At 37.0% G+C, this 15,252-nt stretch overlaps 1 protein-coding gene across 1 annotated transcript in view; it reads right to left on the bottom strand.

The window, feature by feature from the left end:
* Positions 1 to 555: 555 nt before the first annotated feature.
* Positions 556 to 15,252, bottom strand: part of LOC307011551 (uncharacterized protein) — a 32,564-nt gene continuing 17,867 nt past the window's right edge. The window contains exons 15-23 of the mRNA XM_079637358.1: positions 13,055 to 13,198; positions 11,263 to 11,420; positions 9,795 to 10,073; positions 8,559 to 8,817; positions 8,022 to 8,139; positions 6,662 to 6,806; positions 6,295 to 6,385; positions 3,353 to 3,463; positions 556 to 1,637 (exon numbers count right to left, since the gene is read on the bottom strand). Of these exons, the coding sequence (XP_079493484.1) occupies positions 1,587 to 1,637; positions 3,353 to 3,463; positions 6,295 to 6,385; positions 6,662 to 6,806; positions 8,022 to 8,139; positions 8,559 to 8,817; positions 9,795 to 10,073; positions 11,263 to 11,420; positions 13,055 to 13,198 (1,356 nt within the window). The 3' untranslated portion in view covers positions 556 to 1,586. The remainder of the gene's footprint in view (positions 1,638 to 3,352; positions 3,464 to 6,294; positions 6,386 to 6,661; positions 6,807 to 8,021; positions 8,140 to 8,558; positions 8,818 to 9,794; positions 10,074 to 11,262; positions 11,421 to 13,054; positions 13,199 to 15,252) is intronic.

Here is a 15,252-nt window from a genome sequence, read left to right on the forward strand (position 1 = left end):
ATATATAACCTGCAATTGTACTTTTGGTATACTTAAAGTTATTTTGTGCAGTATGTGAGATTGACAGCTAGTGGTTGAAATGGGTACTGCAGTCCAAATTCAAAATATTGGAGAGAGTTATTTCCCCCGCCCCCTCCTGCTCAGACTCGGCGCTCACACGGGTTGCCAGATTGAGGACACGCAAAAGGAACCAGCCAATTGACAATGAAAGGCAAGGAGACTTGCCTGTAAGTTGATGAGTTGATTTATTGATTTATGAAGAGTTGATATCACGTTTTAATATGCTCCCGTTCATAGAAAAATTTAGATGGGTGCGGAGGCTTTTTAGGTCGGGTGGAATCTGCGATCTCTGACCCATTTTGTTCGCTGGCTTCCATGGCTGCAATATACTGTGTTTTTCCGCCAACTGGCAACCTGTGGTGGTGACATACTATTGTGTAAATTGGCAACGTGTGATATCACACAGACCAAAACATTCACTTTTTTCAGAGAAAAGAGTATGTGAACTCAGCATGTTTCCTAAATATCTGCAAACATATGTTTTTTTTTTTTTTTGCTTTAGTACAGTCAAGAACTTACATACAGCCCCTTTAATGCACTTCAGTTATCCGGAAGTAGTGTATATACTTAAAGTCCCCCTATAGTCAATAATTGGATCCCTTAAAACTCATCTTTGATCACCAAAATGACATATTTAAAAGTTTTTTCCTTGAAAAAAAACAAATGATTCATGCCTTAAAATAGCTTCAATGTAACTACAGCCTTGCATCATTTAGTTTACACAGTTCTATGAATATGCAAATGAGCCCTGCCTCCACTCACTCACTCACTCACTAAAATCCACTTGTTCATGATCACATGTTGTCAACTTGTGATTGGTTACAAGGTTGTTTGTGACGTCAGAAACACCAGCGATTTTTGAGACTTTCTTACTCAGAAAGATATAATACTCTTATTATGGGAAAAGCTTTGCACATGGTTTGTCTTAAAGCATATTAAAAACATCACATAGACATATAAACAACAATAAAATCTTGATTTTCACCACAGGGGACTTTAAGTATATTGCTAGTATACTTCTTCAAACATCTTGTATTTAAAGACTGATACAGAGATCATACTATCCTTACTAATAGTTATATTAAAACACATTTTAGGCTTAATATTAAGACATGTGCATTGTGCAATAAAGAAGTACTCCAAATAAAGATGAATTATACTATTTATATCAGTAAGTCTCAAGCGATATGTCAGTAAATATGTTAATGGATTTGTAGTATACTTAGTATGAAATAAATATATCTTAAATACATTTTGCTATGGGTTTTTCCACTAGGGTTGATAGATACAATAACATCTTTTTTTATTCAAATGTGGATGGGGGTGGTAAATCAACATTTAGGATAATTTTACATCACAGAATTAAATGATAGAAATGTATGTTACGGTTACTGAATTAACATCTAAATGTTACTGTTACTGAACTGTTACTGAATTATTTTGAGGTGTTGTGGTGATGTCTGGAGTTACTGCAGTCTGGTTGGTTTCCATCTTTTAATACTCTGCTGGTAAACAAACAGAACTGGTTAGGGCTCAAAGGCTGATCCATGGGCTCGCTGCCACCACACTTGCAACACCTTCCAATAAAACAGAGGAGGAAAAAAAAACATTATTATCAATCTGAGTTGTTTGTATGGGTTAATTTTAGGTAATGGTTTCATTTGTGTGCCATGTGTTCCCTTCACTGATATACTTAACAGAATACTGAACTTAATCACATTATCATGTAAGTCTTCTTTGCTTTTCATTACCCAATTTACATGCATCCATGCATCACATTATATTTCAATGGCCTAAATGTTGCTTTAGTTAAAATATCTTACTTTTACTATGTAGATTCAGCATGTTTTAAAAAAAAAAAGACCATGCTTTATTGAAATAATATACTTTAAAAGGATATACTTAAGGATGATCTGAATGTAATGTTTTCGGACACTTAATTGCACGTTATTTGCAATTATAATTTATATTAAATGCAATTAGTCAAACATGAGAGTGATTTAGTCTACTTAAGTAGGATTTAAGTACATCTTATTACTTATATTGTCTTTTAAATTTGGTTAAAGTGTACTACCAACTCTACTGACAAGCAGTTATTGTAACTTAAATATACTTGAATGTCATTTCTATATTTCTATTGAAACTTGTATATCAAACTTGTAATTACACATTCGTAATGATAAAATTGCAATTTACCGGTAGTACATTTAAAAGTAGGGTAGGTCAGAATTGTCTAAAAAAAACTTTTATTCAAATTTGTTTAAACTGTCTTTATATACCAATACATAATTAAAATGCAAGTACTCTGAAATAGAGAGTATAAAAAACTGAGTGACTCTAGTGTATTTAATCTTCAATAAACACAGCTCATTAATTCCATTCAGTCCCACCTAAAAACGGGTGCGCGACTGCGCGCACGTGGGCAGAGCCAGTAATAGCGGCGGTAGTCATGGCGACGGAGAGTGACAGTCGCGCAAGCCAATCACTTGTTTCGTCCCGAATGGAATTAATGAGCTGTGTTTTTTGAAGATTAAGTACACTATAGTCACTCAATTTTTATACTCTCTTTTTCAAAGTACTTACATTTTAATTATGTATTGGTATATAAAGACAGTTTAAGCCAATTTGAAAAAAAGTTCTTTAGACAATTCTTACCTACACAACCTTTAAAATATATGAACTTTAAATGTAATTTTAAATAACACGCTATGGTTACATTTAAAATGACGTACTTACATGTGTATGTTAGTCAACACATCAAAATAAGTGTACTTTTTTAAAGCATGACAAAAAGATTATTAAAATACAATGATTTAAAATGTTCTTTAAGGGCCTTTAATTTGACATTATTGCAAAGTTCACTTTTGAAAAGTTACGAAACAGTCATGAAAGGGCACTCTCTTTACACTTCAGTGGTCTTTTATATGCAAGTACAGTTCTTAAATATATATTTTTTAAGATTTAAAGTACACTACTCATGGATATTCAATACAATTAAGCACACTTCTTTTTCTCAAGGGAGCCTTAGATGATATGCTCTGCATTGATGACCCATTTCTCTATCTAAAAGCTCACACTTTGCTCCACATCGCTACACACTGATAAGACCGTGTGAACGATAAGGGTGAAAGTCAATGTTTATGAGTTTATTCATAGGCACACTGGGTTGATTAAGCACAGACCAGATTACAGTGACCTAATAGCTATTAGAGATACTAAGTGTATAGTGACCCTGTTTATCTTGTGCAAATATGGTGAGATTTCAAAGAGTTGTGGACTGTGTCTGTGTTACCTGGGCCAATAGCATGTTGTCAAAGTTGGCTGAGTGATCAGCAGACACTCGGTTCCTGATGCGTCTCTTTCTCCAGGTAAGCCAGGCTTTTTGCAGCACAGAGCGCTCATACTGCACCAGAAAGAGAAGGATACAGTAAGGATAATGGTCTCAAATTATAGTAAAAACAAAGAGACTCTGGTTTGTGTTCTTGCTGGTTGCTTGCAGGGGCTTGTGGGCCCTAGGCAATAAAATGGGCCCCACCAATACTGACAATATTAGAACGTCAGTATATAGCCACTGCAAACGTGACAATTACACTGAAAAAGAAATCCCTACAACTAAGCACACTGTACATAGTTTGTTGACAAGTAACATGCCCACTTTTTTCAACAGTAAAATTGTAAAATGTAAAATGCTGCAGGGATGGCGTATGTTTAGGCCAAATCCCTGCAAACGAGTTAGCATTTTAGCATCTCCGGTTTCTGGCATTTTAGCCTTTTTATGGGTTTTCGGTTTAATGTCTAAAATACTAACAGAAGCTCAAGATATTTTCACATTTATCCTATTAGTTAGGGAAAGTTAGGCATTTCTTTGGTCAATCTGCAAAAAAAATTCTTACCAATAGCTTTTTTTACCATGTGTTCCTATAGGTGTCTAGTAACACCTCCCAATTTATCCACGGCCAAATCCTCGGGGAAACGCCTGGAGAGGCAATCAAAGTTGGGGTGCCCAGAGGGCCTGGGTACCAAAAAAAAAAAATATATATATTTTTTTTTTACCAATATTAGCTTTTGAGATGTCTAACTATGTGTTTTTAGGGGTGCTGAATCTATCCCAGCCATTAGTTTTCCGTAAAAATGACTCCAAATCCTTAAAAAATCCATAAAAATATTTAAAACAATTACAAAACAAAACTTCCTAAATCAGTTTAAAATTTACCAAACCTCATTCAACTCCCCTGCATCTCCCTCACTCCTGTTATCATCTGGCTGGTTGATGTTCTGGCAAGAGTTACCATGACAGTTCCCACAAACAGAAATACACTTGACTCCTTGCTGCACCTGAGAGTGTCACAGTCCTCAGCACAGTTGCAGCTGACAAACTTCAGAAGGTAGTCCGGTGCAATGGGATCTGTTGTAGGGACTGGTGCATAACCTTGTTCTCCTTGTTTCCATCCATACTCAAGGACATCCAGTTATGGACTTTGTCAAGTCAAGTCACCTTTATTTATATAACGCTTTTTACAATACAGATTGTATCAAAGCATTACAGGTCATAACTGACCTGTAATGCTGCCTGAATCATAATCATACACTGTTCACTGATTGGCCAGAGGAGAACTGGCCCCCGACTGAGCCTGGGATCTCCCAAGGCTTTTTTCTCCATTCTGTCACTGATGGAGTTTTGGTTATTTGCCACTGTTGCCTTGGCTGTTGGCTTGCTTAGTTGGGGACATTTAATATTCAACAATTATTGATCTACCTTACTTAAGGTGGACGATGACGCAATGTTCTTCTAGAAGCAAACTTTGTTGTATTATTTTCATATTATCACTGTGAAGCTGCTTTGATACAATCTGTATTGTTAAAAGCGTTATATAAATAAAGTTGACTTGACTTGACAAAGTCCATAACTGGATGTCCTTGAGTATGGATGGAAACAAGGAGAACAAGGTTATGCACCAGTCCCTACAACAGATCCCATTGCACCGGACTACCTTCTGAAGTTTGTCAGCTGCAACTGTGCTGAGGACTGTGACACTCTCAGGTGCAGCAAGGAGTCAAGTGTATTTCTGTTTGTGGGAACTGTCATGGTAACTCTTGCCAGAACATCAACCAGCCAGATGATAACAGGAGTGAGGGAGATGCAGGGGAGTTGAATGAGGTTTGGTAAATTTTAAACTGATTTAGGAAGTTTTGTTTTGAAATTGTTTTAAATATTTTTATGGATTTTTTATGGATTTGGAGTCATTTTTACTCAAAACTGGGATGGCTGGGATAGATTCAGCACCCCTAAAAACCCATAGTTAGACATCTCAAAAGCTAATATTGGTAAAAAAAAATATATATATATATATATATATTTTTTTTTTGGTACCCAGGCCCTCTGGGCACCCCAACTTTGATTGCCTCTCCAGGCGTTTCCCCGAGGATTTGGCCGTGGATAAATTGGGAGGTGTTACTAGACACCTATAGGAACACATGGTAAAAAAAGCTATTGGTAAGAATTTTTTTTGCAGATTGGCCAAAGAAATGCCTAACTTTCCCTAACTATATGATATAACACATCATAAGCTTTTAAAACGTTTTTACTTCGCTTGAAAAAGGTGGTTGCTAACAAATGGCTAAATGTGAATACAGAAGTTGTCAGGGACGTTAAATATCATCACAACAAATAGGGAAACTCATCTACTCTCTACTCATAGCCTCACTGCAGCAAAGCCTTTTAGTAATTCTAAAAAAACGTCACCTCTTCAGGCTGAGGTAAAAGTTACTTTTTTACTGATTGTTTATGAAGTAAACATAAGAATAACTTTTATATTTTTAGCAATATTTCAAGATGAACACCGAATGATCTGAAGCATCTTACGTTTACTTGATTATCCATGCATACTTTTTTATTTTATTTTTTTATCATGTTAAAATTATGTCAAATGTAAAAATTGTAATATGATCAGACTTTTTAGGAATCTCGCAATCATCATTACATTTTATTGCATTATATGTTTATATGAATAAATTATACAGATTACCTCTACTTTTTTGTTGTTTATTTATACTGTATTGATTGTCACTTGGATTTTTATTTTTTTGTCAGTTATTTGTTGTTTGGTGATTAAAAGTCGGGGCCACCTGTGTCGCCTATAGGAAGGTCTGGTCCTGGTTGCTTGGCAGTTCAATAACAGACAGATTTTGTCAAGCAATCATAATAATTAATGTTCATTCATGTTGATCACTAACTTGTTGTGTATACAGCAATGACGCTTCAGTTTGGCTTTTCCAACAGGTCCAGTACAGATGGGTCAGTCCATGAACTCTTCTCTCCACAGCTCTGATATGAAAATATCACTAATTATTAGCCAGATATTCATTACCAATATTCAAAAACAGGCACAGCTCATTTATCAAAAAATACAAACATAAAACGCTTTGTTTGTCTTCACACAATGTTTCACAATCTAGCTCTAATTGTATCTAAATGTACTGTGGCAAGCAATCTTCTTGAGTTTTTAGGATTTTGTGTAGCCCATGTGAACTTGTTGTTGTTGTGTGTGCTAGTATAAGTCTGTTTTATTTATCTGTTACTTAAAACCAATATAGTTTTTACCTGTGTGAAAGCTGTGTCTGTCTGTGCTGGGAAGCTTTCTGGTATTGTTGGTAGACTCTGACCCACTGATGGAAACTTCTAGATACTCCTCTTCCCTCTAGCCAGAGACTCACAGCCTCCCCCATCTGCCTCTGAGCTTTATGATCTGGAGGGGGAAAGCATTTGGACACTTAAAATGTGTATTGCATTAAATACAAAATATCAAACAAGAGCTACAGGAACTTTTAATCAGCACTAACTCATTTCTGTGTCATTTTTACAATGACTTTACTGTTGTTTTTGTGATTGTTAGTGGCTATATGAAGTCAGTTTTACACAAATGTCCTATCATAGAAACCATAAGTGAAGTTCATCACATTAACTATAAACACCCTCCGCTACCATTTGACAACCACAAAGTGTCACAAAATTTTTGATAAGTTAATCTTTTGTTTGGTGTCACGTGGTTTGATATTGTGACATTCAGACATATTTCAGTGTGGCTTAAGTGTCCAAAAAAAATAAACACATTTTATTACATGGCTTAGTTAAATTATAATGTAGAATGCTGTTATTTCTTGATAACAGACCGCTGCTAAGTATAAGACACCGTTGCCATGAAAAACAGAGCGTTGCCATGGACACGGTGTTCTTTAACGGAAGCAATACGGTCGTTTTTTAAATTAATAAACTCCTTTTTAAATCAATATTTTGTGTCAAATTATTGATTTATTTGGTAGGTAGCCATTTAATACCTACCAAGTAATACCTTCGCGCCGGGCTCCCGATCAGCCTGTCGGTGTTGTATTCGCTATAACAACTGCCTCGCTCAACATTATATTTGCATGAGTTGATTGACCTAAACAGCTTATTCAATCGCCTGTATCACTTCATAATTTCTATATTATTTAAAGGGGCTATGTGTAGTTTTCAGCGGCATCTAGAGGTGATGTTTCAGATTGCAACCAATACGTTTGCAAGCGAGTGCTCGTGCGCATGCTTTTATTATTATGTGGAGTTTGTGTTGGAGTCTGTGTTGTGCTGGTCGTTTCCTAGTATTAGCAGACTACATGTCATAAGTTGCAGTGTCGTCGCTGTTGAGTCCAAAGTCAGTAAACGAGGCGAGAGGCTCGGGAGCGTGCATGCAGGTCTCAGTCACGTCACTGGATTTCGCGGCAAATCCGACCCGGAGACTTCACATAGAAATAGGAATACTTGCTTTCCAATGTAATAGCAAAACCCGCCAAGTGGATAATTTTATTGTGAGAATGCAACCCCTTCATACACAGGCAATAAAAAATTTATTCATTTTAGTAGAAAAACTCCACATAGCACCTTTAATAGAATCTGCAAGGGTGTAGAAATAGGCCTAGCAGTTTACCTTTGGCCCACAGTGACCACGTCCTTAGAGCTAACCGGGCTTCACTTCTGTCCTTCTTCACACAAAACATGTCTGCTACTTTCAACAAATCCCTGCTATGTGTCCAATGCTTGAACAACTGTAAAGAGAAGTAAATACACAAAATGAGAATAAATTAAAACACTTAATATTCAGTGATATCATTCATGTGACTGCACTGATATCATTGGACGAGAGCTGAATTGAGCTATTGAACTATTATATTTTTTGTTATTATTTTGAATTAGATTTTATTTTTGTTTAATTGTTTAGTTTTATTTATTTTAGCACTTAAACTAAATGAAAATAAGAAATCCTTGGCAACTAGCTAAAAATATATATATATATATTTTTTACTTTTACATTTTATTTTAGTTAATATTAGCTTTATTTCAAGTAATGAAAAAAATAGGTCAATACAATGCAGTCTCCTAGACCTCATTTTTAAGTTCCATGAGATCAATTAGCCAAATGACTGATATATAGAAAATGAATTAAAGAATCAAAACTTGATCAAACCTTGTGAAGTAATCTGTTGTTAAATGTTTGAATCGCTCTACATTCTGTGGCAGCAGATCTCCAGCGATGAAAAGCTCTCTGATAGATGATGAGCTGGCTCTCCGTTGTACACTTCTTCTGCTGACCCTGGATCAGAGCTCTTCTCCACTGCATGAATACAGCCGCCAGCAGTCTCGTCTCACTGCTGTACTGGAACCAGGCCTCTCTGTACCTCAGTCTTTGCTCTAATACTGTGTGTCTGGACCACGCCAGCAGAACCCTACATGGAGAACAAGTCCTGATAAAGCCAAAAACGTGGCATGTGTATACAAATGCAATGCAAATGACAGTACATAAATGCTTTTCAGTATTTTTATTTTTATTTTGGGGGGCGTTTGTTGAGGCAGAGGTTGGTATCACAGGCATTGTTAGCTAGCTGGTTTGAAGAAAAAAAGGTTTTGCAACCAGTTTTACAAAAATAATGATGTAACTAGGGTATGTCAAGCTTCAAAAAGGACAAACAAGCATCACAAAACAATCATATAAAAAAAGTAATTGCCTCTCATGTGTCTTGTTAAATTTTTGGACTTTTTCCAGCACATTGACGGTGTGTGTGTGTGTGTGTGTGTGTGTGTGTGTGTGTGTGTGTGTGTGTGTGTGTGTGTGTGTGTGTGTGTGTGCGTGCGCGCGCGCGTGCGTGCATGCGATGACAGAATATTCATTTTTGGGTGAACTACCTATTTAAGGCAAGACACTATATAGACAAAATCTGTTTTATGCACTGGTTATTTTGAAATTTTGGGATATTTTGCTTCCATAAGCCTTCTTTCAGAGCCAGAAATCTCCACTTATGTAGCACTTACATAAACTAAACTGTTCAGTTTCATTCCTATCTATATTCTGACGTATTTTACTGAGGAGTTTGCTCATATAACAATTCACCTGACATGCATAACATTCCTAAAGTATTTTCAGATTCTTAAAGAGATTTCCAAAACCCTGTCTGTAAAACCTTTAACTTGTCAACAAAATGGAAAATGGAATTTTTTACCTAGCTTTATACCATGTTCTAGAAATGTATGCAAATTAGTGCATATTTATCTAGATAATGCTTCAGTTGCATATTTAAACATAACATTTCAGAAAACTTCAGAACCATTTAGCAATTCTTAAAAAAAGTAATCAACAGGCGGAAGTATGGTAATATCTATTAGATGACATTTTTGACTGTATTCACCTGTGGTGTCCCAATCTCACCTCCTCTGCTGTCTCTGTGTACAGTGTTCTCTGCTCCTGACCCTCTGTCTGAAAGCTGCTTTCCAACACAGGAACGTGTTCTTCATCGTCCGCTTTCTGGCTCGTGAGATGTGCTGTCTCCACTGTTGAGCCCTCTTCTTCTCAACCAGTCGCTCTTCGAGCTGCCAGAGACCGAAAGCTCTCTGCTGTATTCTGAGCATCCTGACCTCCTCCAGCTCTCTGCTTATGCACAGCAGCTCTGACTGATGCCTGGACTCATGAAGCCACTGAGAGAAATATCTGGAGGTAGAACAGAACAGAAGCTTTAATGACTTCACCATAGAAGGTTTTTAGCAGCATTTAATAATTGGCATAATCAACCTCGATAGTTCAATTCAGCTATTTGGGGACTTCCCCCAAAAATCCCCATCAAAATTGTTAATTTTTTTGGTTATTTATTTATTTCTTATGTGCTTATTTACTTCCTTACTGACATTCAGCTCAAAAAAAATATTTTAGATAATAATAAACATACTGTCATGGTTTCGGTTGATTGTGTTCAGAGATTCTTAGCTTGAAGATTATTTTGTTCTGTTTTTCCTGGTTTTCCATTCCCTGTCCCTCGTTTTCTTGGCTGTCATGGTTTCTAAGTATGTTCTCATTTGTTCCCTTAGTTACTGATTATGTTCACCACCTGTTTCTTGTTCAGTTCTCTTTGTCTTGTGTATTTAGGGTACGTTTACACATCAACGATGTACTAAAAACTGAAACGTTTTTCCTTTGTGTTTTTCGTGTACAGACTGTTGACACTGTTGTCAAAACGATCACCGTTCCCACGGATCCACGGAAACGGATGTCACTTTATAAAGAAACACTACGCGTCTGTAAACGAAAAGAACAGAGCTGATGCCTGCCTCTGCTTGCAGACCTGCACACACCTCAGCCATGCCCAAAACACTCTTAAACATACAGAAACAGACACACACCAACACACACTATCATTAACATGCACTTCAGATTGAGTTTCACATCACGTTCCATGTTGCAGGTAGATATAAAACAAAGCAAAATATATAATTTAGGTTAAAACATGAACGTGCTCCTCCCGAATTTTATTAAATAAACTTATTTTTAAGTAAGGGTTTAAGGTTTATTTTATTTCAGTTACTGTTTATTTATTTCAGGCAATGAGTATGTTTTTTTACTGCTTTAGTTATAAGTTAACAATAACCCTGCTTGTTTTATACAATATTTACTGAAGTTTCCCTATTAAATTATTTTATACTTTTTTTTATTCAGTTGTTGATCTTGTAAAAGTAAAATATTGGTTGATTAATCAGTCTGACTGATACAACGATGCATCACCAATATGTGCAATGGTAGTGGTGCATACATTAAACACAACTGCTTTAAAACATGATAGTGACATCTGATAACCACCATAAAACAGCCAAAAATACATTCAGGCTGTCACAGATATGACGTGTACCTGTTCTGTAGTGTGCGAATATAAACGGCTCTGGCAGTCTGCTGCTGGCTTACACATGTCACCCACGTGGAGAAGCTCAAGTTCAGTCTGTGTCTCTCTGCTTTGCTCTCCATCTGTTCGACAGCACACTTCTGCTGCTCACAGTGCGGCCCCACGGCCTATAACATACATACAAAAAACAGCTCACAGACATAAGCTACATTTGTTCACAGTCAAAGATTTAAAAATGATTTATCAACATTAAACATTCACAACTCATTTTACTTCTCTAATATTAGACATTAAAACCTATAAAAGACAGGTTAGAATGATTTAAGCTAAAGAAACAAAATACCCATATACCATGGTGGCCATCAAGTGAACAGATTTGCCTCAAGGGACTTGAATAAGAACATATATTAATGCTGCCATCACATGCTATCAGAATTATCATAAATACGAGATTCCTAGTTAAAAATTGGACATGAACCTCTCAATTTGTATTTACCACTGGGGAACTCTGGGATAATTGTTTTCTGTATCTTCTATGTCTACATTGTTGTTGGATGTTTGGTGTGGTTTTTATTTTTTTATTTACTGTTATCTATGTTTAATGTGGCTCCCTTGAGTGCAAAACAAATTCCCCTCGGGGCAATAAAGGTTTCATTCATTCATTCGATTTTGATAAGCAAGTTCCCGAGTTGGGCATGCCATAAACTTTAAACATGGCGGAGGGACGATTGTTGCTGTGACTGGTTTTCTTTATTTGTTTTTTCCACAACAGCTACATCGTCCTTGTCTTGTCATTAAAGTAATGCATATTTACATATATGAATAAACATTTGAAGCATATTGTATGTTTTATACACCATGAAAATAGCCTGTATTTGACCAAAATTCCAGAATTGTTAGCAAGCTGACTATCTAGATAGCGTGGTCAATGTTTATGGTTCTAATTAACGGGACGCAAAATATCATTTTGGCTTAAATAAGATTCTCAATAAATAGGCAAGAATAAACCTGGTGTTCTCCGTGATTCCTGTTCTTTCTGACAACAAAGCTCGTAATCATAATTTCAGAAGGGGAAAGCAGCAAATTTTCAACAGCATGTGAAAGCAGCACAAGATTACATTAAGATACATTTTTACATGGTAAAACAATGAAAAATCTAATTAGATTTCTTTTTATACATGCATAATATTTACCCCTTCAACAACTTTGTTTCCTTTAAAGAACTGGGGTTCCCACGGTCTTGGAAAATCTGGATATATGAGGTTTTAATAGTACATTTATTTTTGCTGCTATTTACTTTACTAAACATGCTTGAAAGAGTTGTTTGAAGAGTTGTTTTTTTGTAAAAAAACTATGGTTAAAAGTTAATCTTTCTTATTATGAAAAGGTAAAATGGCAATTTGTATATTAAGAAATAGGACAATTGAAAAGGACAAAAAGATTGATGTTCTTTTGTTTTTAAGTGTTTAGTCAGAGATGGAATAGCTTTAGAATGCACATATTATGATTTTATTTTTTTTATTTTTTTATAAAATAAAAGGTTTTAAAGAGAAGCTAAAATGGAAAAATGTGCCCATTATTGGAGAATTGTTTATGGCGCTTTATATTAAGAATGGTTATAAAAAAAAAAAGTAAATTCTTTTTTTTTTCTTTACCGGGGCTTGAGGTAAAAAAGGTTGAGAACGACTGCTTTAAATATAAAAGGAAATAAAATAACAATCCTCCCAATGCTGATGGAGTATATTGATATTTAGAGTAACTAGGGCAGATTCATAACATACATTCATTACTTTATTTTTACCTTTCTGGTCCATGTACAGAAGCAGTGTCTGAGTAGATTGGTGTCATGGGTGAGCGTTGCGTGCTGTTCAAACATGCGTTTCCTGCATCTCTGCCAAACCATTCTTTTCCATTGAATGACAGTGTGAAAAATCACCCTCCTCTCCTGTAAAAAAAAAGAAAGAAATGTGTACAAAAATCAACAAAACTACTTTTCTCATTGCTCATTAACATAGTTTAATACTTATTAGTTCACCCAAAATTAAAATTTTGTTCATTTTGTACCAGACACAAATGAATTTTCTCTTCCGTGCAAAAGGTGTTTTGTATGATACATTTAAAGAGGGTGGAAACTGGGGCTGTTAATTTCAAACTATAATAAAAACATCATCCAAGTATCATAAAAGTAGGCTATATGACTCATAAGTTACATTTTTATTATTCTGATGTCATACTTCTTGAGTACTTCTGGTTGTTGTTAAAATCTTTTCCTCCACTGCATCATATAAATGTTTATTTTCACAATCAAATATGGCACGTTAAGATGAGTTGCACAAAACTATTGTATGGCTTCTGAAGACGTCAAATATACGTATGGACCACTTTACATTATATACATATCAAGTCAAGTCAAGTCAAGTCAAGAAATAAATATCAGTTCTGGATCTTGACACCTTTTTCCGGTTACTGCATGAAAAAGAACCATAGTTCCCTAAGAAGGGTAACGAGACATGGAGTTCTGGAGTTGACGCTATGGGAAAGGCACTGGTGTCTGAACATGTACCAAACATGTTATTTTATTGGCAGACGGCAATCTATGAAATCATGAGAGAGCGCCCATGAGTATAAGAGGGTGCCTGCAAAATATGTCGTCTACGTTTTTTGTCTGAAGGAGACATGCAGGCAACCCGTAGCAATCTATAGGGCATATAATAGATGGAGTCAAGGGCTTCAACCCCCAGGGAACAAATGCGACTCATAGACTACTTAATGGAGCCACTCCCTCAGCTCAATTTCTCTTAAAGCAAGAGAAGGTATGTCAGCTTCTGTGCTCTATTGCAAGGGCAGTACTGGCCTTTAAAACCTCTCTCCCTTCCTTGCAGGGCAGGTGAATAAAAAACAGGGCCAAGTTTTGCCCCAAGAGCAAACAAAAGCTCTAATAATTGCTAGTTATGTCAATGCTTAAAGCCGCTAGGGAGTGGCTTACCAAACAGAGTACTCAGGTTATCTAAGGTTAACTAAGGTTATCGGCAAAGGAAAAATGACTATGCGCGCAGTATGTCTGTGTGGAGAAATTTGTAAAAATGTGAGAGGCTTGAAGATCCATCAGTCACGGATGAAATGTCTGGAGCAACGGCAAGCACCACAATGCACAGGCTTTGTGCCTGGTGAGTCAGAGGAGGAGCAGGGCCCGGAAGCACCCCATAGAGGCCAGAGCCTCCATGTGGTACAAACTGTCCCCCCCAGGCATGCAGCCCGAGAAGAGGAGGATCAGGTGGCCTCAAGAATGTAAAACAGCCGAGTAGCATATGTTTGATGAGGATGTGGATAAGGTGCTGGAAGCAATGGCCAAAGGTGATGCGGAGAAGAGGCTGCAAACTATGACGACCATCATAGTGAGCATGGTGGTTGAGAGGTTTGGTGTGTGGAGGAGGTGAGAGGAGTAACGAAGCCATACACCAAAAACCATAGGGCAGTCAAAATCCATAACATCAGAATAGAGCTGAAAACCCTAAAGAAGCAGTGCAAGGAAGCTGGTGAAGAGGAGCACGGGCCACTGGCAGAGCGGCGCTGCATCTTAAGGAAGAAGCTTGTTACTCTATGCAGAGCCAAGCTACACAGGAGGCGGCGAAGGGAGAGGGCTAGGAGGAGAGCAGCCCTTATTAGAAACCCATTTGAGTTCACCATGCAGCTCCTCGGGCAGAAGAAAGGTGGACGCCTAGTCTCTTCTAAGGGGGAAATAGACCAACACCTTTCAGATACCTTTAGCGACCCCTCCAGAGAACAAGAGTTGGGGCAGTGTGATGCCTTGATAACACCACCAGAGCCTGTAGAGGCATTCGACCTGAGGGAGCCACTTCAGAAAGAAGTACAGGAAGTGGTAAGGAAGGCAAGGTCTAGGTCTGCACCAGGACCAAGCGGAACATCATACAAGGTGTACAAGTACTGCCCCAAGCTGCTACATCGGCTGTGGAGGATCCTAAGAGTCATCTGGAGGAA

Source organism: Phoxinus phoxinus (genome assembly GCF_949152265.1).
Source record: "Phoxinus phoxinus genome assembly, chromosome: 15".
NCBI classification, from domain to species: Eukaryota; Metazoa; Chordata; class Actinopteri; order Cypriniformes; family Leuciscidae; genus Phoxinus; species Phoxinus phoxinus.